Source organism: Serinus canaria, chromosome 7, assembly GCF_022539315.1.
Source record: "Serinus canaria isolate serCan28SL12 chromosome 7, serCan2020, whole genome shotgun sequence".
Lineage (NCBI taxonomy): Eukaryota > Metazoa > Chordata > Aves > Passeriformes > Fringillidae > Serinus > Serinus canaria.
The window spans coordinates 26130129-26155481 of record NC_066321.1 but is presented as its reverse complement, the minus strand read 5'-3'; the positions used below and the strand labels follow the sequence as shown (position 1 = coordinate 26155481).

Sequence of the window (25353 nt, the reverse complement as noted above, 5' to 3'; positions counted from 1 at the left end):
TTAGTTTTTATTTGGTTTTCCTTTATGTACCCTGGCTCAGGAGATTCTGATCTGGAATCAGATTTCCCGCTGCAAAAAGATCGCCTTCCTTTTGGCTCCATTGTCAGAAATGGAATTGTGCTGCCCTCTTCCGGGAGATCAGGAAACAAGAACCTAAAAGGCAACACATGGAACAGCATTTGAGGTCACATCCACACGTTTCCACAGATCTCAGCACTAAGGCAAGACTGGAGAGAAAAAAGACAGCAAAAATAATATATGGTGGGTTAAGACAGCACAGGTAACACACACAGAGCACCAGCTCCCTGGAGGAAAACTTGGGAATGCCAACCCCTCCAAGGACAACTTTCCTACATTAACATCACTTCCCTCCAAGACAAGGCTTCTCATTGGAATTTGGAGTATTTCTGCATTAAGATTGGCAGGACACAATTAAAGCTCTAATTATTCTCAAGAATCTAAGCCAGCTCTTCATAGGAAGAATGTTCATCCATTGTTAAGAACTTTAATGCCACATTGGTAAAAACTTTATGGAATACACTGAGATTCCCTATCCTCATTAGTCTTCTATACCCTTTGAACACTGTCTTTGCATAGCACCAATATCCACAGACACTTAACTGTAAATCCATATTCCAGGTGAGCTGCTTACAGCCACATTTTGAAGTACAATGTAGGATGTAATTCACCTCCAGTGTAAAGAGTTTAGTTTTTCCATTTCTGACAAAATATTCAAGACTCCTTAGAAAGACAGGAAAATACAAGCAACCCCCAAAATTAAGTAACAATGCCAGCACCTTTGAGCTGTACAACACTAGACAGCTGCAGTACATGGGGCAGCTTTAATAAATTCAGTAGCAGTTTGACTGGGAAATGAGTGTCATTACCTGACCAGCTGGAAGATGCGTTTGAGGTAGGACTTGATCTCCCTTACAGCCTCCTGCAGCAGTCGTCGATTTGCTCCTACTCCAACATAGGTCATTCTGTAGACAGCCACCAGTGTTTCCACCAGCTTGCCCAAGGGATGGAGAGGAGTATCACAAGCCTGAGTCAATGAATATTAATTGGCCAGTCAGATAGGTCAGTGGCAGACAAGTTTAAAAAAATTGCATCCAAAACAGATGGGTGAGAGATTCAACTACAGGCCTTCAAAAAATATTACAAATATCTCAAAAATGAGCTATATTTAACAAATTGCCATTTGGATTTTAAAATTTCTGTGTCAGCTAAACACAATTTACAGGAGTCAAAACTGTACAAGAACTTGTTCTACTACTTGGACTAGTCATCTGTCCAGTACTCTTAAAATCAAGATGCAAAAATTAGCAAGTATTTCAAGATGCTTTGCTGGGATCCAACATTAAAGAATGAAAACAGTAACTGAACAGAAAGTGACTTTAGGACAGCATTCATTAGGTAGTCAAAGATTTTAGTCTTAGTTGTGGACTTCAATCTCTTAAGTGATGAGCAAGCATGAACTATGGATTACAAGAGTGCAAATATGGAAGTAATTAGGAAAGCTATTACAAAGTGAGCTTGTCATGCCTTGCCATGCCTTGTTATGTAAGCATTTCAGTCACAATACCTTTATCAAATATTTTTTAATATTTTCATATTTTTCCAGGGTGAAGGCACCAATGTGTTGTGGAATGAACTCCAAACTTTCCAGTGTCTGAGTATGTGAGCGGCTCAGTAATTCCGGGCTGCAGTTTAGAAAGACAGACATTGTACAGGTTGAGACACACAATGGGTAAAAACCCCTGACATGAACAACTCAACTGGTAATAAACATCAGCATGTCCCTGAAAGGGTTTGTAGTGCACAGCAGTAAGGTTATGATTTCACTTGAGATTTGCTGTTGTTTTAACTAAAACTTCACAGAGTTTCAAGTTTAGAGCTGAGTGCAATTCCAGTTTCCTTCTCCATTGGTGACACATTCTCTAGGAGCCAACCTGTCTTTGTGCTGCCGTCGGTTGGTGGTCAGAGCCACCGCGATGTTGTCCCAAGCCTTCCATCTGTCCCCCTGGCCAGGGCTCTCACAACCAAGCTGGTTCCAGCATTCTTCAAATACTGCCTTCCATTTCTCATCAGGGGACACTGCCAGGATCCCAAGTTTCCGCCTAATAAAATGACCAGTGGGTCTGTTAAAATCAAATAGCAATGGAACAGCACATTCAGCTTGAAAACCACCCATGGCTAATGTCAATCTCATCTCTCACACTGTTTTACCAAAAGCTGAGAAACTTAACAGACTCTACTGTGAACCAAGTTTTATCACTAAGAATAAAGTTAGAGCCTACTATTAATACTTACATTAGAGGACAGCTATGAACCTTGTTAGTTTTACTCTTTCTTGCAGCCTTCCAGGAACTGGTACAAATGGCTGGTGCTATTCCTCACCACTGACATTCATTCAGAAGTCTCAGGACACATTGGTGTAGCAGGGACACAGCACAAGTAAGTCCCAAGTATTTCATTGTCCTGGATTGTACAAGTAGCACAGCTACCCACATAAACACCAAGGATGGCTACACAGCTTCTGACCCTGAAATAGTAGCTACAGATAATTTTGCAGGGCATGTTAGGGATGTGTTGATAGAGAGCAAAACCAGCTCAGGCATCCTTTCACTGCCAGACAATGCTCAGGGATCATCTGTAGCCAGAAGAAAATCAAGATCTCTTCTTTGCATGTATATAAAGATATCTCAGACATATAATGAAATTTACAGCTCTGAAAAGCTTTCTCAAAACAAGTAAGTGCTGTCAGGGTTAACAGGTCTATCTTGATTTAAATCAAGTATCAGAAATTGTCATACCTTTCATTATTATTTCTTGCAGCCTATTTGAGATGAGAACTAGCAACACAGGTGATTTCCCCATGCTGCCAGTTTCACAAAGCAGAAAAAGTAGGCTCTAAGCCTTTTCAGAAATTATACCTGAAGATTTTCCACTTGAAGACAGTCAGAAGAGGATAGATGAAACCCTTATTTCACAAGCCATCCTTAAAAATATGTATATACATTTATTCATAGACTCCCTACTGGGGTAAAAGCAGACAGCTGCAAAGGCTGCAAGTGTTCAGTTCGGCAGGGAGGCCCTGCTTAACTTGCACGCTGTTGTAGGTGTCAGTGCTGTCAAAAGAAATTACCAGTGAAAACTTCAGGAAGCCAACTGACAAGTAATCCATGTAAAAATATTAGAGCTGTGTTTCCCATTTTAATCTGAAATTGCAGAGCAGGTTTCCAAGATACTGAATCCCATACAGCAATTGCTAAACCATTACATGGTGCTACCACATACCAGCATCTCACCATCAACTCTTTACTTCAGCTTCTTTTACTCAAAGATGTATCAAATAGAACTTTGACATGTTTTGGTATTTTCCTCCAGAAAGAATTAAGCAAATTGCCCTAAGACATCTGCTATACAGAGGGGTTTATGGAAACTTTTTAAAGTGATCTTTGCCAAGGTATTAAAATGCTCTTCTGCAAATCAGCAATATTCTATTTTCTTACACACTGCTTGGAAGAGGTGGAGGATCTAGTGAATTCTGTCCACATATATCCCCACTGGCATTATTAAATGATACACTGAATTCGTTAATGTGCTAACAAGGTAACTGGCAGAAGGCAGAGAGGTCTGTGATTAACTTAACCACTCTAATGGAACTTCAGTCTTTCTCAGGACTCAGAAGTCAGCAGCAGCTGTGAACTCAGGTTCTATCTGTCAGCTCTAACAAACAAAAAAAAATTTTAGACTGCTATAGCACAGTAGCAGCACATCAGCTGTCCTGTAATTTCAAGCCACTATTTACATATTCAAGTAGTAATTAAAGCAAGAGTAACTATAACAGTATGTTTATCTTATTTTATTTCTCGAGCAGCAAGAAAGAGAAAAAATGTTTTCAAAACGTTTTCACTGTTTCTTTGGAAGAAGTATTTTTGACCAGTCTTTGAAAAAAGACAATCATTCTGTTCCTAAGTAATACTGAACCATATTTATTATTTAAAATAATAATTATTTATTATTCAACACTCACAGTGCTTTAGGCTTGTCTTTCTCATTCTCATACAAACTAGGTTTGAAGTAGGTTCCTGTGATTTTTATTCCAGATCCCCACTCTCCACTGAAGAGACCTTCAATATAATCTCCATTTGGCAAGGTCAGTGTTCCCTTGAGAAAAGATAAAAAAATTTAACTAAAATCCACTGGGAACCAAATGACAACCTTTTTATTTTCTTAGATGGCTAACAGTTTACAAGTGACAACTGCAATACTCACCTTTCCACTCAGAGTCCAGTTATCTGAAAATTCCCCCTCATAGACTGTATCATCCTCAGAAAGCAGAATTCCAGTCCCCTACAAAAAGAATCATAAAGAACACAAAGCAGTAATTATAACAGAAGGGCAGACCACAGATCCAAAAATGCACTTTAGAAAATCTGTTATTAATTCTTAGCAAATAGTAACTTTTAAGCTCTTTCTGAAGTAGTCTTAGGTGAGAGCAGGGACAATAAAGGCAATTCTAAAAGCATGGGCAATAGAAGATTAGAAGAACAGAAGGTTTCCACAGCCTAACACACACTCATCTGCCTCAGAGAGCTGCCACACTTGGAGGAGAAGTCCCTAAGCCCAGGGTCCAACTCACCATCATTTTGTTGGTGCTGAAAGCTCCTTCGTAATACAGTCCAAACTGAGTAACCACAACACCATTGCCTTGGCAAAGATCATCTTGCCACATTCCCATATACTTTTCTCCTCTGAAGAAAAATGAAGTGGGAAAAACAGAGCCTAAATTGTACATCTCTAGTCTTTCTTTGGCTTTGCAGCCACATTGACCATTACAGAAATCATCAGAAGAGAGTCATAGTGCACTTGCTTTGGGTCTGTCAGTTTGGATTCACCAGACTCTTTTTGATACAAATACATTAGAGTGACCTTTCTTTCCCAATTCACATTTCAAATTGGCCATGTCCAAGCAAGGTAATGAGCTGAAACAGTGCTGCAGCCCTGCTAAGCCCACTGCATGCCCCAAGGAACTTGAGCAGCTTGTTCTGCCAAAGTTTTTATTTCTTTTACCCAAAGTCTGATGACTCAAACTGAAGAGAATAAAAATATCAAAAGAAACCAAGCTATTCTTCTTGGGGGAATAGGAGGGAGACCTAGAAAGTCATACATGATGTTTTTGAAATATTAAGAGTACAAATATTGTGAAGAAACACATCATATTGTGCCAAGTTTCTATATAACAGCCTAACAAAGGTCATGATATTAAAAAATTTATTATACTACTAAAGATTGCTTACAAATAAACATCAGCCTCTTTCAGACTATTTAAAACACATTTTTTTTCTTTATATAAGTGCACAGATGTCAGGCTAGAGTTGTTTGAAACTTAGTGCAAGTCCCAAATATTTCCAAACAACCTATTTTTCCAGTTGTTCTGAAAGAGAATGTCACATTTTCCCCATGCAATTAATAAAAAATTAACTTCTCAAGGCCTTTTTTTCTGCTTTTAGAGGAAACTAGTCATTGATTTAATACAATTCTGCTTGTTATCAAGCATTTTCCTTGAAATGTACCCAGGAAAAACCATAGTAAAGCAGAGTAGTATAGTTTATAATAAAGAGAGTAAGCCCAACCATTAAACTAAGCTCAGGGGTGTCTCCCAGCTGACTGGCCCCATAAGGTGGCAGGAAGCTTGTCTGATAATTCATCCTGCCAGCTACAGAGGCCTCTGCTGGGTGAAGGCCCCTTGGAGAGAGATTCTGCATGCTCAGTAACTGGGATGGAAACTCAAAGTCCCACTTGTTCAAAAAACTGTTTCTCAAAAATGACAGCAGGCAATAGTGTCTGCAGCTATTCCTTTTTTGTCTGGGCTGCAGAATAAGTGCAGAAAACAAATCCTGAGGACACAAAGTTACACAGATTACCTCCCTGAGACCAGAAGAAAACTACATCAAGGCAGCTCACTCATGTTTGAGTAGCACTGGAGTGAAAAGCAAATGCCACACTCCTCCTTCACCATGAACTAATACTGCATTTACAAATTCTGGAGGTGAGAGGATTTGCAAGAAAAGCTGGTGTCTATTTGTCCTAGGACAATTAATGTCTAAAGGAAGTATGCAGACACATCTTGGCACTACAGGGTAAGAACAACCTGAGCAAGGCTAGGTGCAAAACTGACATGAGGAAATACCTGGAGATGTTACAACAGCTCTGTTTCAGAAAAAACATCGCCCCTTTACACTCCAGACTTTTGCCTGCTTGGCTTTTCAAGTGGGCATTCAGTTAAACCAGCAACAGTTCTTTGGGCATTCACCAAAAGCTCTTTCCAGGAAAACAACCATGAAATTGGTAACAGAAAGATTATATTGATGTGTGCTCAGGGTTCATTGACTGCACATATTTAGTGCAAGCCTGTCTCTGAGACCATCTTTTCAGTAATCTGCCCTGAGAGGAAGGATCTTTCCTCCACTACGTTGGCAGAATAAGCCAGTGGAAAACTTGAGCACGAGTTGAAATTCATGAGCACCATTATCTGCCACTGGACAACTCAGTCTCATAGGCCTGAGATGAAAGAATATTCCTCACATGAATTCTTAACACTTTCAGCACATGCACAACACAATGGCTCAATAAGACACCATTCTCAGAGCTAGTTTTCAGGCAGGAGTATGACAGAAAAGCAAGACAGAAAAAAACAGTGCAATCCCTCCACCACTCACTCCAGAAGCTGCACCAAAAAGCAGTTCCTAGACCCATTTCTTTATACCACCAACCCAGAAAGCCCAGCAATAAAGAAGAAAAAAAAAAAAAAAAAAGACATGCACTATTACTGGTACTCACAAATCAAATCCTTTCCTACTCTTTTTGCAATTGCATGTCATAGCTGAGTTTTAAGGATTTGTGGAAGCATTACCTTGTGATATCATCAAAAACTCCATAACCACTCTTCTTGTCCATTATCCACTGTCCAATGAACATGCTGGGAGAAGAAGAGGTCAGCTTCCCACTACGCAGCAGCCCGTGCCCGTGGCGCATGTTGTCCTGAAAGCACCCTTCATAGACCTCACCGCTAGCATAGCTGGAACAGCAACAACAACACAGGAACAGGTAAGAGGCCTTCATCTACTGCTCTGCTGGGGGGCTGCTCTGGGAGTTCTTCATTGATTTGTTTTGCTGGGTGCTTCTCCCAAACAGATAAACCCTCTCTTTTTCCTTCTCGGAATTCAATTACAACCACACCAAACAGCAACTGTTTAAGTATGTTTGGGATAAATGTGATCCTTTAATACAAGTCTTTGGATGCTTTATTGTTTTAAAGCCACTCTGCCCGACAAGCAAGGCCATTGGAGGTGATATTTATCTCTCAGAATCAAGAATCCTCTCTCATTGCCAGGAGGCAGCAACATTAGAGCAGACATTAATAACTGACCAGTGTACAAATTGCATTTGTGAGGAAAGCAAAATAAGCCACACTAACTGTGACCACAAGTCTGCAATGTAAGAAAGCTGCACACAGAGCCTTGGTCAGGGCATCAGCCCTGCTCTCCTGCAGCCATGCAGTGCCAGCAACACAAGTGCCACAAGTTACCTGTACACGCCATGCCCACACATTTTGCCTTCCTTCCAGTATCCCACGTAATGGTCCTCTTTATTCAGTGCTTTGTTAGGCACTCTGTATTCCCCATACCTGCCAGGGCAGAGATGGAACACAAGCAGCTGTAGCAACAACACATTTCATTAACAGAGCAGATACACATCACAGAGCCATTCTAAAATCAGAATGCTCTCTCATTTTTGTGCATCTTTAACTACAGCAATCACAGATGATAGTTTTTATAAGAGAAAGCAAGAATTCCAGCATCACTAGATGGTCAACTTAGCCCATACTGCTCTCTCCTGTTTGATTGTGACATGTTGTAAATACTCCTCTCACAGCCACAATGCAGTGTTTTTCTCAGGCCATGAGTCTTTTCAAATCACAAGACTGCTTTTACCTTTATTATTTTCATCAAACCTTGATAATTTAAGTGCACTGTATTCCAGGAAAAGATAAGGGCATGCATTGAAAAGATTTTTTCAAAATATGCTAGCTTCCAATTATGCTCAGTGATAAGGAATTATTCACAGTTTCAGTATGCCTGAAAAGAATGAGATACACAACTGTATTTATTGATTTTAATCTCTCGAGGAGATCAAAATCCAGTTCTGAAGGTTCTCCTCAGAGCATGTCCACCCAACATGACACTGCTGTTAACTGCTGAGACTACAACATGCATGCTGAAATACAAATCTACACATTTGATCATTTCAGCAATTACAGCTCAATACTAATCCATTTCTTTCTGGCTGGGACTTGTTTGCAGTATTTCCATCTCCAACAACCCTAAAATCTCCAGGATTAGTTACTTAGTTACAAATGACCAAAGCTCTAATCTTGCTTTATAGTTTGACATTACACCAATAGCCAAGAGGAATTTTAAAAAGCTGTCAGCAGTCAGACCCCGTTTCAATTTCCCCTCCAGCCCAGTATTTTGAAAATACATCTCAAAGTCAATAGGACTTCTCACATATTTTTATACTGCCCAATATAGACATATCTGCTCACAAGATGCATATAAAAATGCATTTAGAAATAAATTAATCTCTCAGCCTCAACAGTGTTCTAAGCAGATTCTTAGCAATGAAGTCCACAGATTAATTCAAAGCTGTGTAATACATTAAGTTATTTTCAAGTGGCCTTATTTGTTTCATCAGATAACATGATAATGTACAGACCTTCCATTCAGCCTACTTTCAGTCTCCTCTGTACTAGTTATCTTCATCATCAAAATCACATACTCTCATTAGTTTTCACCCAAACCCTGAAGTTTCAATTCAAGATTTTGTCTCTTTGCTAAATTACTAAACCTTTACTCTACCAGAAATATAGCAAAGAAAACACTAGAGAAGATGCATCACTATGTTATAAGACAGGTCAGTAAGATTCACTGCAAAGCCTTTAATTAAAAAGGTTTTGTTGTTTTCTCCTACAACAAAAAGTATTTCTTGCCTGGCTCAAGTAGTTAGAATATCTTACCCATCCTCCAACCCAGTCCGGAAAGTCCCAGAGTACATTCGTCCATCTGCCCATTTTAGGATCCCTCTGGAAAAAAATACAAACCCATGCAAATATGTAAGATAATCAGTTCACTTTGCACTTTGCAAATACCTTCTGTCAGTGAGCCTACTTATTGTTACAGCAACCACTTCATTTTGGTTTCAACAGCTCCATTCCAATGCTTTTACCTCCCATGGGGTTTTCCTGAAAGCCACCTCCCATCATAAACAGCATCCTTGAATCGAGGGTCCTTGTAGAAGGTGTATTTGGCACTGCGAGAAATAGGAGGTTCCTGTCTTGGCACATTCCCACCAGCTCCATACAGAATCATGTCAGAAGTCCCTCTAAGGGCCTGATCCACTGCTTGGCTTATTGCCCTCAGCCACTTGGTCTGAAACAGAAAGTGGTTCATGACAGAATTCAGCCAGCACCTGTCTTTGCACCGACTCTCACCTTTCCAGCAAGCACAGTCATGCTGCTGGCACTGCTCAGCACAGTGCTGTGCCCTCTAACACTGCTACACTCAGGCACCATGTACAGCCAGCCTGCACACTCAGCTGCAGAAAGATTTCATTATTGGGGAGTACTCGGGCAATCCTTCTCCCAGTCTGGTTTCACAGTAGGGGAAAAAGCCTCGTGTGTATCACCAAAGCCATGTCAAATTTGTAGAAATGCCCACCTTCTCCTGAGGTGTTGAAGAAACAAGAACAAATTGCTCTTCAGGTGTTGTAATCTTCAACCCGTTCCTACACAGGGGAAAAGTATTTTAATCTGTGAAATTCCATCCTGAAACCCCAAGGTTTCTTAGAGCATTGATATTGTGTTTTCTCTTCCCTACCCCAGTGAGCATTCCCTTTAAGTTGGCAATAAAAAGAAGCAGCAGCAAAGAAGACTTGCTTCCCTCTCGACCACCTTATTCTTTCTGATGTTTACACAACTATTTTTTAAGACATAGAAATACATTTTCTGAAACAAGAAAAAAGGGTAGACATGGCTGCAATCACTGCATTCCACTCCAAGTTCAGACAGTAATTGGTTACAAAATGCTCCTCTTCTCTCACAAAAGATCAGACTATTTCAGCATTACAAGCAAGAATACTCACACATTACCAGCTTCCTCTGAAAGAGCTTCTATCCACAGTGTGGACAAGGGAAAGATATGGTGTGTTGAGAACTGTAGGAAAGGAGAAGGGAAACATCACCAGTTACTGATCCATTAACACGGCCCCATTTTTTTCCAAATGGTTTATTTTTACCCCCTTTGTTTGAGAACTAGGAAAAACTGAGCATTAAGGACTCTTCCCACCACTTTGCTTCAAGAAACAGCCAACAGAAACCATGCCAGCCCCAGGGCAACGCAATCAAATGTTAAAGACACATAATGTCAGATTTATTTTTACACTAGGAAAACTTCACTATATGAAAAATATGTAATGTTGTTTGAAGCAGAGAAAAGGTTTTGTTGCTGGCTGCAAGCTGGCTCACCTGAGCATGTACCAGAGCATCGTTGAAGAGGATGAACCAGTTCACAGAGAACCTCCCCGCATGCTGCAGGGACAAGGCCCGATTGCTGCTCTCACAGATCAAACGCCGCTCCGGCTTGCGCAAGGAGTCCTGCACGTGGGGTCAAAACCAAAATGACACAATCCCACTCCTCACTGACTGTGATTTAAGGTTGGTGCTTTAACCTTTCACAGTAAAGGCCCAACCTTTCCAAAGTAAAGAGTACTACAGCAACACCAGCTGGAAAAAACAGCAAGTGCAACTGGGATAGCAGCATCAGTAAGAGACACAGGCACTAAGAGCAAGAGATTCAAGCTGCAGATGGACTGGCAATCGTCACCGTACCGTCATTTTCCCAGGAAAGGTCTTCCAGAAGCCAAGGGTGTATTCTGCTTCTTTCATTTTCCTGCTAAGATGGACAGCAAGGTTCTCGTAACATGAACTAGAATCCTGCAGCTTCTGGTATTCTGGAGATGCCTGTAGGGCACAAGGTAAGACAGAGCTGAGGGTGCTGCTGATCCCCTGAACCAACACCACCAACCAAGCTGCAATACAACTGCTCATTTTATTAAATCAGCACTAGGGCATGACACTTGGTCTGGGTAATAAACAGAGCAGACAGTTATTTTCTTGGTCACATGCTCTGTTAAGTGTCCTGATAGTTTTTAAAAATCAGAAGGTGGTCCCTGAATGTTACAAGGAGAATGATTAATATACAATTACATGATCTACTTTCTTGCAGCTTAACAAGCTGTCCCAGAAGTAGTGCTCATAATTGCAGGAACAATACTCTAAATTACTAATTACAATATTGGGCTAAATGTACAAGTAGTTACTGTGCCTGTTTAGTCATCTTTTATTTCAAAACAAACTAATTATACACATCTAAATGGGTGGTAAAAGTCTACCTAATATATATGTAGCATTTTTTGTAGAGTATTACAGCCAAGGGTAGCTGCAATGATGCCAGATGAAACTGAAAAGCAACAGGAAAACATCAAAACAATATATTTGCAATTAAGCACTCAGGCACACAAATGAGCTCTGGCAAAATAACAAGTTTCTACCTGTCACATGATTTGTGCAGGTGGTGTAAGATTATGCAAATAAATCTACAAGATCTTCCCTGCAGCAAATACAAGTTTGAAGTAGCTCCTCTGAGGAATAAAGTGGTTTTAATTACCTGGCATTTGCTTCACACAGTTACTTCCAAGCTATAAGTTTCATGAGCTTATTTATTGCACTATAGATAGAAAAACCATCCTACCACTTCAAAACACGTGGCAAGCTTCAGCAAAGTTCTGGCATAATTATGAAGTCGTCCAAATGGCATGAAAAACAGAGCATTCAAAACTTCTACTAGCTGGAGGTTTTCCTCATTCTTCTCAGACAGTTTCTGTAACAGCTCCTGGTTTTTACTCAGAAAGTCCCTAAATGATGGGAAACAGAGGGACGAGAGAAGAAAAAAGACATTAAGACATCAGTGATGTTTGATGTAAATGAGTCTAGATCACCCTTTTTGAATTATCATAAACCAATAAAAATTATAAGGGCAAATGTACACTGCTTATTCATCTATTTACAATTTAGTTTGAGGAAGTACAGCAGTAAAGATATATAGCTAAAACTGCAACACAAGACTTGTTTTTTATTTCTAATTTCATATGCTCAGTCATCAAACTGGCTGAAGGAAGTTGACTATGTTGCTCACTTGTAACCAATTGGCTTTTTCCTCTTTACCACTTGATGAGTAAAGAACAAACAGGAGGGAAAGACATCCCCATTGCCTTTGGAGTAGTAAGTTTCTAACACTCTTGATTCATGCAAGAAGACCTGAAAGAATCTTAACTTTGCTCTAGTGCACTTCCCTAAATATACTGAAATAATTTCTTCTCCCTGCTGCTGTTCACAGCAACTGAGCAGCTCTTCCCCTAACTACAGAAATTCCATCCTACCTCAGAGAAAGGCAGGAAATCTGTTCAATCCTCAGTCTGATTTCCAAGAGGGAGAACTAATCTAGTTCAGAGAAGAAGAGGGAAATGATTCTAAAGACAATACATTAGCACACAAACCAGGATTTCCTCATTAAAAGGAAAGCACATATTTTTCCCTCTCCTTTGCTGTATGTGTGTGCTCACCAGTGCTGGCACTTAAGACAGGTGCACTGAAACACATCCAGCTGGGAAACATTTAAACCACAAGTTGCAAGAATCAGGTGAGGCTGAGAAAGCAGGCCCCAGGGATAGTGAAACAGATCAGAGTTCACAGCAGACTCCCTAAGAATGCTACACGATTAGTGAGATGCCATCTCACACAAACTACTGTACCTTGTCCAGGTATGCTAGTGGTGTTTAAGAACTCTGCTACTGAACAAGCCTTAGGAATAAAGTCTTCTTTAGAGATAAGACTGTTTTTCCTAATTTTAAATTTATGCCTCTGGACAGCTTGCTATTTTTAATTTTGAGATCCTCACATGGAGGTTTCTCTGTTGAAAAGCATCAAACAATAACAGACAACACTCACTACAGCTTGTCTACACTTTTAGAGGACATGCTCAAAAACCTGCCAGCTATGGAGAATTCCACTGAAGCTGGCACTTTTTTTAAAGTCAGGACTATATCTAATGCATTCATGCTGCAGACCATCCATAAAAGATGGGCTGACACCATTAACCATTTACTTAAGACAGTACCCCTCAGGGAAGGAGTGGGAGGAAATTCATCATAAGCACCAAAGATATTCTTAAATTTCCTTTGCAAGAAGCAGGACAAAACTTGCATGATATCTCTTCCCTGAAGTGTTATTTACCTAATGAGACCCTGGTTGCAGTAGGAGAAGCTGTGACACCCAGCAGTGACAACTGATGTGATGAATTCAGCACTGGGTGATTTCAATACGAATTATAAACAAGCTTATACTTGAACTAAGATTTCCTCTAAGTCACCCTAAAAATCCTGACCAATGACAAAAGATTCTCAGTGTCTCTCAGCAGGGTGATTCTGTATTTAGACTTTGGTACTGATCCTCAGAGGGCAGAATATTCTTCGTCCTAGGTACCTGCGTTTCCAAGAACTTCCAGCACCATAATTTACACTGCACTCAAAGCGCTCCATAAACATTAACTGAATTACTCCCAGTTACAGAGTTTGGGAAGGAAAGGCAGCAATTCCACAGACAAATTAAAAATTACTCTCAGTACAACAACTTCTTCAGAGCACTAGGGTGGGAGACCCAGTGTGATTATTTTATTTCCTAGGCAAAAACTCTACAGAAATGGGAAAAAAGCTTCAGGATCTAGAAACCTCAACTGTACTGTCCCAGACCTTAAAATACAATTCCTTCCTCACATTTACAGCATCTAGGCATGAAATAGAGCAAAGAAACCTTGAGAGGCAGAGAAGATGCACATGCAGAAATGCATTATTTCTGCATCATTGTAAAGCACTACCATAAACTTAAAGAATTCAAATAAAATTAATTCACCTAATCTACTCGAGCTAATTGTCTTTGGTATTTTCCTGACAGTGTTTATTCTTTCAAACATTGCTAACACTGAATAATTATGAACATTTAACATCATTTATCTAAAGTTTCAAAAAAATCATGATCTGAACTCTGTTTCTTTGAAGGAATTTCCAACAACAAGCTTTTTTTCCTCCTTTCTCCACCTTCAAGATGAAGTAACTGAACTCAGCAGCATTTTAACCTAAATTTTTATTACAGTTAAGAGGAGGTAACTTTCTCTTTATTTGAAGGAAAATGAATTAGTGTACTCAAGTATGCTGAGAGGAAGCCTCTGCATGGTCATTACTACACACATACACTCTCCATTCTTTATGGCTCTTTGCTAATTGATAAAAATGTCCAAAAAATGGTAAAGGTTTGCTTACATTGCTGGCTTTGCAAGGAGCATAAATCCTCCCATTACAAGGAAGTTTGTTACTGAAGTACAATACCTAATATAGGGAAGAAAAAGATCTTCAATTACAAAATGAAAACATCCCGAAAGCAACAACTGTTGAAATATCCAGGAGTTTATGATGACATCTGTAATATCTTTTACTACTACTACAAGTTACACAGTACTTGGGCAACACTCAGTGTTACTGAACACTTGGCATTCACCTTCCACGTGGAGCACTGAACATGCACCACTATGCATTTCTGCTGCCATTAGCACAATGCAGAGGGGCTTACTTGAATTTTCATTCTGTTTCTCTCAGATTTGGGTGTGTACAGAATAAACCACCTGTTTGAACCATTAATTAGTAATGGTTAATTACAGCTGGTAATTAGTACTACCAGCTTCTAATTACAGTCAAGATGGAAATTTCATGAGAGGAATTTTCTCTTTTCCTTCTATTCAACATTCTATGACTTCTCCCCATCACCATTACAAACCACCTTTCTCCAAGGGAAGAGGTCTCTGCTTAGCCCATTTAACAGATTATACTTGTGTTGCCTGACTGATCCTTGAAAGATACTCATGGTGTAACACCAAGGCTCTGATGCCACACACATAAAAACATATAAGCAATTGGGAGCAAAGAGGGAAAGCAAAAGACAAGCAGTAGTGAGAATAGAGATTAGGTATTTCGAGAACCAATTTTGAAAATCCAGGTTACAAGACAAATTCAAGTTGAAGACTAAGTAAGAAAATGAGAAAAAACATATTTAGAATTATGCACAATCTATATGATAAACAAAGATGGAAGCTTCTTTTAGGGTGATACAGCATAAGTTCATCACTGACCTAGCAAAAATGTCCTTGGTTGTGCCTGTGTTCAAAAACAGTGCAACTAGTTGTCCATTCAAACTGCTACTGCATAACAAAGTTGACAACTACTGCATAACAACTGAAGTTGGTAATCTCAAAAATTTGTTTCCTTAGATATTTTCAGATATCTGGTAACCAAGGCTACATTCAGATACAACACTTTTCAACACTTTTCTGTGAAGCCATTAATTTTCACAAAAAACTGTAAGTATTAAGTATGATGAGACTTCTCTCACATTTAAATAAAATTGTCCAGAAACTAGAAGTTACTGACAGGAAAGACAGAAAACAGGCTGACTGCATAGGTCTTCTCTCCCAAATGCATTAAGCCAATAAAAACAGTAAGTAGGAAAATCCAGATTTAATTCTCATTTCTAAAGCAGCTCCAGCTTTTGGCTGACAGGTGTAATGTCAGCTGTTTAGCAGGTATAATGACAGAAGAATTTTTGTCTGGAAAACAATCTTTAGTTAATGACTATTGAGAAAGCATTTTGTAACCTCAATAAACCCCCAAAGGCAGCTTTATTAGCAGCCTAGCAATGGTAAGTCTTATCACATTATACTACAAGATCCTTAATGAGTGATGAATATTTAGGCTTATAGGCAGCAAACAAAGAGTCTGTACCCAGAGTTTTACACAAAGGAAGGTGATGCTGTTCATGTGCTCCACTGGTGAAGACTTGGAAATATATCTCACTACAAAATGAATCCATTTGTGTAAAACTCTCCACACATTTCCAAATCGCAACAATGCAACAGTTATATAGCTTTCCTTATGACCTACTTTCCCTTAACTCAGGGCTTGTTGCAGTCAGTAGATTAAGCCTGCAGAGACTCAAGATGAGAGGGAATTGGATACTTGCTCAGTGTAACTATCCAAAAAGAGACTGGAATGCTTCAGAATGGCCAAGCTCCTGGCTTCTTTTACTCCATGAAGAAAGCTACTTAAAGAAGCTCCATGTTGACCAATGAGATAGCACAGCTTGCTGAACCTGCTTGCCATTTCCTGCAACAACTGGATTGCATTTGCATTGCCCAAATTATCTGTAACAGACCAGAAAGCAATTTAGCTTACCTTATGAAAGAGCAGCACCCATTAACAGAGAGAATCTCAACAGGGTGCTGTTTAGATGTTTTATCAGCACTTTCACCTCATGGATACATTATCCAGAATCAGAAATTCAACAGTTTTAGACTAAATAGCTCAAATCATGAAGGATTTCAGGTGAAACCATCAGGAAAGTGCAAATATTAACAGAATGAACACTGTCAAAAGGCAACTGTCTTTCACCTCTTGATCCAAACAGGGGAGAAAACAAGAGCTTAGTTTTATCACAAAAGTATATTATTATGTTTAAATTTTGCATAACAGAAACTTGCTGTAGAACATAGGGGAAACAGTATCAAGGCAAAAATTAAAAGAAAGGCCTTACCTAAACCTAAAAGAGGTCTAAGAACCTGAGATTTGATCTCGCTCAGTTTGAAATAAAACCTTCTCTCAGTAGCAGCCAACTCATGCAAACTGGCAATATATCCCATTACGTTTTTGTCAACTAAGGCCAGACAGTTGTCACCACCAGCTATCACATTGCTTATGTACCCTATCTGAAAGATGAAAAAGAGAAAAGAAAAAACAGCAGCTTTAATGTTTTTCTTTTTACACTCCAATTTAAAAATAGAGTAATGCAAATAAAGCATATTTTGAAGAGCTAAGTGATAGTAAGTGATAGTAAGCATTAATTACCTTCAATGACAAACCATTCAATACTGTCTTAATGCAAGAATGACAAAAGCTGAAGATACATTTATAGCCACTGCTGTTCATTTTCCTGACTCTGACAGAACCAAGAGACAATAAATAAATCACCTTTTAAGGTGGCTCATACAACCATTCCATGTTAAGGAGACAGTGACCTTAAATTCAGTCACTTTAGCAACATTACATCATACATTTCTCCTATTAAATACAAAGAATATACTTTATTAGAACTATGACTGCGCTCTGGACAGGTCCTTTCTGGACCTGGAATATGTCAATTTATTGATACTGCAATATTCCTAACAGTAGTACTTGCTTTCCACAGTAGTTCCAAGCAAAATTCTTATCTAAGGTCAGCACAAGTGCCACTGACACATTGTGGTTCCTCACTAATTTTGGCTCACATGCAAAAGTGAGTAATTCAGAGTTTGAGCTCTACTTTTATTTCCTTGATTGCTAAACAGAGGGTTCCTTTGAAACACTGAGCCAAAGTTGTTCAACAGACAACCAATTCTTATATGCAAGAGCCTACCAGTCACTCTTGAAGAGAAGGGAATGGCTAGCAACCATCTTACAGAGGGCATATAGGAGTGTGTGTCTGCGTGCACAGACATAGACCCAGTGTCTACATCTCTGTCCCTCCTCAAAACACCTCCCAAACAGCTTTTCTGCTCAATTTAGGGAAATAGCAGTGATACCCAGAGACACTCTCTACTCACAATTTCCTTTTTGTTACCTTAAACTCATGTTTGTCTGAAACCATACATACACTGGAATAGGACATGCAATCAGAGTTCACATCACTACCTCATTCCAGCCTCAAGGCACGTGTAAGATTCAGCCTCATGAAAAAAACTGTGTAGGAGCACCTCCTGTCTCCCATTAACATCAAATGCACATCTTTGCTCAGATCCTCCTTTGCACTCACGTGAAAGGGAGGGGTAGGGAAGGAGAAGGTGCAGAACTCATGGGGACCTTCTGCCCAGTCACAAACAAGAGGCAGAATGGAGTAACAAACAGAGCAGCCCGTGGCCTCAGGCAGTTGAGGGACAAGCAAGTGAAGATCAGTAGCACTGAAGCCTGGATACAAAGACTGGTGAAGCAGAGCACAATAAAAGAGTGCATTTCTGCAGCACACACAGACAGAAGGAAATGGATTAACACACCAGAAACACCTCCTTGTCCCTGAAACAGAACAGAGGCCAAGAAATCAGCAGGGGAGAGAACAATACTAACTCGACCTCCTCTCTGCCCCCCATCCAATGTGCTCCTCATTTGACTGCCATGAACCAACCATGTGGCTTGACACCCTTAAAGCTCACCAAGCCACCAGCACCGTGCAATTTCCTAAGAGCACCAGTATGATCTGTACTGACTTAAAGGAAATAACACTCACCTTACTACAAGCTACTAACAAAACTGGACTCTTAGTACAGCTATTTTCATTCAAATTATTTTCTGTTGATGTCTCCTGGCCACAGTAATATAATCCAGGCTGGAAGTCTTTCTCATCTGCTAAGAAGAGAGAATAATCTAGTCCTGCTGCTGTAGTCCAAATACCATCACCGCACACCTAAAATTCAGGAGGAAGGAAGACATTAAAAATCATCACCCAAAGCTGGAAGAAGAGAAAAGTACATAACTCTTCTAGTCACACATGTACATAATTCTCCTGCCAAGACAAACTACTGCAATAGCTATTGCAATTTTTCAGCTTCAATGTCTCATGACAAATAAACTCTTTCCAGTTTTCTTTCTAATGGCTCTTTTTGCCTTTCAGTTACAAATCAGTTTTATTTTTAAATGGGCATCAAGTGAGTTTGATTTAAGTGGAACACTATTCTCCCCTCTACATGTAACTGGGAAATCTACATAAACTTGGGAGACAGTTAACCTGCTGTACATTAATTTGCATAAGGCCTAAGCAGGAAAACTATGCAGCTAGCTTTCCATTAAGATGAGCACTAGGAAACATGGGAAAGGCTGTGGTCTAACCCAAAAATTGTTATTTTGCTATTCACTCAATGTGGTGAAAAGTTCAAACCAAAGAGAAAACCCAGTGCCAAAATTCTACAAAGCTCCGGAAATAAGGAAACGAACAACAAATGTGGCCATGGTCCAGCCAAGCTAAAAACACTAGAAACAATTGTTTAGAATAAAAACAGAGTTCTGAAGTATTCAGAAGTTTCAACACTGCAACATCAATACCAGAGAAACCAAACATAAGGTAAAAGTGAAATGTGATAGGAAGATACAATCAGTCACATTTCTCACTTCTGGAACTTCACTGCGGTCAAAAACCAGAGGAAGTCTGTGTAAATGATTTCTTGGGTAGATTTTCACAAGCTCATCTAAAGATCATTTCACAGCACAAGCCAAAGAAAATCAAGGGCTCTATTATTAAATAGCACATAGATCCATGAACAGGTCCTTCTCAGAAATTACTCTACACTCACTTGTACAAGAAGAGACCCTAAACTGAAAGGAGAAAACCACAGAAAACAAAGTACCTTTGCAAGACGAGGGACGGTTGTTGGGGAGTTCAAGTGACCAAGCTGGCCAGAGATATTACTGCCCCAGGAATACACCTGCAGGAAGCAGTGCTGAACATCAGAATGTACCTTTATATACATGGAAACATACTGAACTGTGGCAGTACAACACATCAAGTGTGCAAACACACTAGTCAAGCATAGGAGTCATGTACTGAGAAGCATTTCCTTCATTTTCACTGCGTTCCTACATTCTGAGATTGTCTTCTCACATTCAGAAATGGAATGCACCAAATCAGCTCACAGCAATCTTTAAACAATGTTGATGGTACATGCAGAACTTGGGCAGAAATACAATTTACATTCCACACTACTACATGCCACCTCCCGCAAATGGGAACAAAAGTTTAGAAGCAAAAGAAACTAAAAACTAGAAAAGACCAAACATGATAATTATGTCAGAGAAACAATAAATGGTAACAATCACTCGTACCTGGGATTTGGCAGTGAGTGCTAAGGAATGATGGCCACCAGCAGAGAGGTGAATCACTTCCTTACCATCAAGGCTTTTCACACACAGTGGCTGAAGCCTGTCAATCCCCAGAACCCGTAAGGTGAGGGAAGAGGAGCAGAATGTGGGAAAAAGAAAAAATATTATCAGAGGTACTGTTAATGTGGAAACACTCAAGGTTTTATTTCCTTCCCCAAAACATATTAGAAAAAACTGAGATATATGGAACCTTCTGGCAATAAACCAGCTTAGTCAAAATGATCAGGAAGGGCAAAAGTTGATGACAGACCTCACCCCGATTTGGACAAAAACTGTTACTGACTACAAAGGGTAAAATTGGAATTGATTGATGCTCAGTAACAATACAGCACAAAACATTTTACTTGGACAAACTCAGATCACAACAAAGAACAAGCAGACACTGCATGGCAGATGTTAAAATTTGAGAAGCTGAGACAGTTCAATACTCAAAATTTTCTAGCAATCTCCTGAATAAAAAACATTTTTCAAAGAAATCTCACCTTGGCAGAACATCACCATGCCCTAGCTGTCCTTCCTTGCCCTTCCCCCAGCTCCACACCTCTGTTCTTAGAGAGGGCAAAAGAGCATCAGCTTCACCACTGTAGGTTGGAGTCAGAGCCACAGTCCTCATTTTTGCCCGTCCTACCTTCCGTAAGAGCCTTGGGGAAACTGAGCAGAGGCCAAGAATGAGAAAAATTTCTGATCATTTTGGTAAATGTATCACTCAGATTGTGTGTTACTCAGTAACAGCACTACTTAATAGCAAGTGATCAAAACTTCTTGAAGCAGTTTTAATTCAAGACTGAGAACAAAGGTTGACAGGTAAGACAACAGGTTATGGATACAGAGAAGTAGCACAGGCGCTAAAACCAGGTAGATACCAAGTAGTGTTTACCAGCTGCTAAAGTATAGCAGACATAGGAGAACCATGCAGTTACAATGAAGCAAATGAACCAAAACAAACTGCACCTTTAAGTGTTTTGAAAGGAAATACATCCTTGCAGTGAACAGAAGACTTCAATCTTTCCTAAACCTCCCCTCAAATCCAAGATCAATACAGAGCTAAACCATATGCACATTCAGAGCAATTAACAGCACTAAAACCTGTGAGGGAACAAAGTCATGAACTTTGAAGCTCAGCAGTGGGAACTGGAATACTTATAGGTCTCTGGCTCAAAACCAGCTCAGTGCAGTGCAGATCACAGACCACACAGATTTTTATCTTCGACTACAAAACCAACATGAATGATCATTTGGCAATGTGACTCTTCCAATGTGCTCACTTTACATTAATTTAACAAGAAAGACCATTTGTAAACCCACTGTTTTTGGTTTTCTTAGCATGAAATATCTGCTAGTCATCACTCTCTCCACTGCTTTCAAGCCCTAAGATATTACTTAGAATTCATACACACCTTTGAGAGATCATTAGATTGTGTTTAATAAATATTTGGGGTTTTTTTCACTAACAAACCTCCACGTTATTATAAGTTTTCCAATATTTTTTCCCCAACATGCTTATTTACCTTGTGACAACAAGCCAGGCAGGGAAAGCCTTCGACTCCCTCCTTCAGACTCCTCTTCTCTAATATCTACTAAACTGGAGCTCTTCTTCCCCTGCATGGATTCCAGCCTGACTTGCTCCTCTCGACTGTCCTTCAGAGCTTCGGGCCCCGGGGACCGGCTGCCCGACTGAGATCCCGGCTCACTCGAAGCTGTGCCATAGAAGTTCATGACTTTCTTCAGGGACAAGGCTCCAGCCTCGTAGGTGGCAGCGACTCTCACCCCAACTGCTGAGGCACACGAGGCCACCAGGCTGTTCAGGGTGGATGTGCTGCTACCCGGAGGGCCAGGGATACAAGCACTGAGCTGCTCCTCTTGAGATGGCTAAAACCAAAGGGAAATGGGAAACTATCAGAGCAGAGAGCACAGTAGGATGATCATACGCATTCACTATTCAAACCGTGGGCCAGACTGAATACCATAAAATATTTATTATAAATGTTTACCGTAAATTATAGATGTATTTTAACTGTATATAATATAAATTATCCAGGTTTTTTATGCTTAGGTGTACATCTATTGCTCAGAATGATTTTTTAAAGGTAGCACCAAGCACCATTTCTAAAAGGACTGGGCTTTGTTGCACCTGTCTTGTAGCTCATCCGTACGAGACAATAAGTCTGGGGTTTTTAAATACCAACAAAAAAAGGATCTTTGCACACAAATATAAAAAGGGATATAATTTAATCTTATTTCATTGGTGGCAACTTCTTTGCCACCAATAAAAGTGCATCAGTGAGCATGCTCCATTTTGAGAGAGACAAGTTCTCTTTTCAATATGGTACAAGGTAAACAGCAATTCATGGATTCATTTTGCAAGGCCTATCTTAATAACAGACTGGGCTGTGCCCCCTTTGTTGCAACACCATTGCTGTATCCATATAAAGCTTAGTCAGTAATCATCAAGTCACACGAGGGACAAGCTGACTGAAGGCAATTATTAGCCCCAGCACACCATTACCTGTAACAGCAATCCCAGATAAGAAACAATGCCCAAAATGACCTCTGACAAATAGTTTGAATATTAAAACAAAGACAGCAAAGTCCCACTTTCCCATCAAATAAACAGTGGAAAACGGTATTATTGCAAGTACTACAGCTCATTTTATTCTGCCAAAATAAAGGCAATCTTTGACTTTAAAGCTTAGGTTAAAGGACTGGGACTGGTTCTATTTACTTCATCCTGTTTCTAAAAGGCATACCTAGCAATACAGGAAGGAAAACTTCATTTGTGTAGGAAAACAAAGAAAAATGAAGGATTTTACTAATGCTGAAATGTTACATTAGACCTCATCTCTTCTCTTCACCTTTATGTCAATAGTGGAAGATTCAGTGAATCAATTCCAGTCTTGATTCCTGAAACTGTGCAAGGAAAACAGTGCTCTGGAAATATGCCAGGAACAAGGAACTGAGAAAGGGAGCATGAAACTATGTTTTTCAGTCATTTCTCAATGCTGGAGTTCTTGCAAGAGTCTGAGGAGCCTGGAACTGCTAGAATGCATTCATAATAGCAAAAAAGCAAAAGAAAGAGCAAATGTACTTAACATTCATTTCCCTAAAGAAAGTTTTCCTCAGAGTAAGAAAGCATAACTTGCTGAACTACCAAATTACTGGACAGATTTTAAAACTATGGGGGTTTTGTTGCCATCAGAGGCAGTATCAAAAATCAACTGTTTTTTAGGTATTGTGAAATCTTTTTCCCAGAACCACTGTGGAGAACATTTTACTGCAATTACTAAAAAAAAAAAAAAAAAAAAAAAAAATTATGTCTGCACAACACTTTAAATGACAAAAGATATTTTCAGAATTCCAGTGTCAGTTTTGTGGCAAATTAGGCCACAGAGCAGCAGGGCTCCTCAGAGGACAGTAGTTAAGTAACGACTGCCAGACTGCACTGTGAGATTCTGGATTAGTTTTCTGTCTGGTAACTTTTGCGTTCTATCTTCTTCCCTTTGCCCCTAATTACATTTCCTTTTTTTTTTCCCCTCTCTAAAAATCAGAAAACAGTATTTTGTCAGGGAGTTACAAACAGCTCTTAAACCATCATGTCAAGCATTTTCTGATGCTTACTAAGAGATGAGTACTTGACTGTTCTGCTACAGCATCAAGACAGTGTTGTTAAATCATTTTCCATGCTACACATAGTACTTACACACCTCCCACACTTTTTACGAGCTTGTGCTACCCCTACATTATTACCATTAGAAACCTTTTGGTCAAACCTTTTAGCAATTGGCAATCCAGAATTTTTAACTGATTGAGAAATTAGATGGATTTGTGAGGGATTTGTTCCAGGTACAGAAATTAAACCTCTACCTTAAAGGTAAATTGGATGAGTACCAGTAAGATCCACTGAATCCTTCTGCCCTACACAAATGGAAATCCATGCATCAGGAAACAGAGCATGGAAATTTGCTTACGTGGTTCTGGTACTGCAGACCATGAGGAGGAGAGATTAAAGCACTGTCAAGGCTGCCCACAATTGAACACCAGTGGAGAACAAAAGAATCTTCCACTTAAAAGTTGATAACCATCAGTGAAAAAGCCACTTGGAAACTATAAAAACATCACAGCTATATGAAAATGTAAGTTTTTCATTTGTAAAAAGAATAACGTTGTCACACATGCAAGAAAAGTTATTGCAAATTATAACTGTGCTGTGATTAGTGATTAGGTACCAACCTGTTCAGGCTCTGTACAGATGTTTTTATTCAGGCTCTCATTTAGTGTGTTATCTGACAAACCAGTTAAGTACTCTTTCCCTTCTTTTTTGTCCAAGAACAGAGTATTTCCAGAACTTGAAGTTCCACTATCTTCCCGTCCTTCGCTGCTGGAAAGGCCACTTGGTCTGTCAGAATCTAAATCCACAAACCTATGCTGTTCCACAAGTGGTTTCTGACAGTTTCCACTTTGGCCTGCTGTTACACTTCTGCCTCCGTGTGTGTCCGAAGAGGGACAGAAAACGTGGTTTTCTGGCTGGTTATCAGACAGTGCTACACCCAGTGGGCAGCAGTGACTATCTGAAATGATTACATGATCTTCCTTGTCTGTCATGGTAATGAGAGGCTGGCTGCAGTGATTGCATCTCTCTGGGATAGGCTTCATTTCCTGCACAGGGAGACATTGTACCAGAGCCAGGCTGTGGTAGGCTCCACAAGCAATCTGGAGCACAACACGTCCTGCCAGGTGCTCTACCTTCTGTGGCTTGGTCACTGGGAAAGTTGTTGTTATGAGACCGAGCTGGCAGCCACTCCCCCAGGCCCATATCTCTCTGCTCAGCGATAGTGCCAGCGTGTGCTCCTCTCCACATGCCAGCTGCAAAATCCGCACTGACAGTAGAGGGCTGGTTTCGGAATCACAGATACTGACGAGCTGGGGCTCGGGCACACAGGGCTGATTGGCAGCTGCACACTGGCCAGCAGAATTGTCCCCCCACATGTACACCGCGCCGCTCTCCGTCACGGCTCCATTGTGGAAGCTGCCCGCTGCCACGGTAATAATACGATGGCTGAGCAAAGTACTTTCTAAGATAGGACTGTTAACACATTCCTCAGGTCGTGATCTCCAGGGCAGCTTTCCAAAACTGTAGACCTCTCCACCTGGGAGGATGGAAAAAAGGAA

The 25353-nt window shown here is 40.0% G+C and overlaps 1 protein-coding gene across 4 annotated transcripts in view; it reads right to left on the bottom strand.

Annotated features, from left to right (window-relative positions):
* Positions 1 to 25353, bottom strand: part of ALS2 (alsin Rho guanine nucleotide exchange factor ALS2) — a 37076-nt gene that overhangs the window by 4837 nt on the left and 6886 nt on the right. For 3 of the 4 annotated variants that reach the window (XM_030241599.2, XM_050976865.1, XM_050976864.1), the window contains exons 4-28: positions 24415 to 25331; positions 21696 to 22056; positions 20670 to 20838; positions 20131 to 20227; positions 19656 to 19733; positions 18542 to 18718; positions 16820 to 16991; positions 16250 to 16430; positions 14500 to 14565; positions 11877 to 12039; positions 10955 to 11086; positions 10592 to 10720; positions 10210 to 10280; positions 9786 to 9852; positions 9295 to 9497; positions 9086 to 9151; positions 7598 to 7696; positions 6923 to 7087; positions 4649 to 4760; positions 4282 to 4359; positions 4040 to 4173; positions 1953 to 2141; positions 1586 to 1703; positions 888 to 1045; positions 31 to 153 (exon numbers count right to left, since the gene is read on the bottom strand). In XM_030241599.2, coding sequence (XP_030097459.2) covers positions 31 to 153; positions 888 to 1045; positions 1586 to 1703; positions 1953 to 2141; positions 4040 to 4173; positions 4282 to 4359; positions 4649 to 4760; positions 6923 to 7087; positions 7598 to 7696; positions 9086 to 9151; positions 9295 to 9497; positions 9786 to 9852; positions 10210 to 10280; positions 10592 to 10720; positions 10955 to 11086; positions 11877 to 12039; positions 14500 to 14565; positions 16250 to 16430; positions 16820 to 16991; positions 18542 to 18718; positions 19656 to 19733; positions 20131 to 20227; positions 20670 to 20838; positions 21696 to 22056; positions 24415 to 25331 — 4225 coding nt within the window. The remainder of the gene's footprint in view (positions 1 to 30; positions 154 to 887; positions 1046 to 1585; positions 1704 to 1952; positions 2142 to 4039; positions 4174 to 4281; positions 4360 to 4648; positions 4761 to 6922; positions 7088 to 7597; positions 7697 to 9085; positions 9152 to 9294; positions 9498 to 9785; positions 9853 to 10209; positions 10281 to 10591; positions 10721 to 10954; positions 11087 to 11876; positions 12040 to 14499; positions 14566 to 16249; positions 16431 to 16819; positions 16992 to 18541; positions 18719 to 19655; positions 19734 to 20130; positions 20228 to 20669; positions 20839 to 21695; positions 22057 to 24414; positions 25332 to 25353) is intronic. The other variant, XM_030241600.2, reaches the window with a different exon arrangement.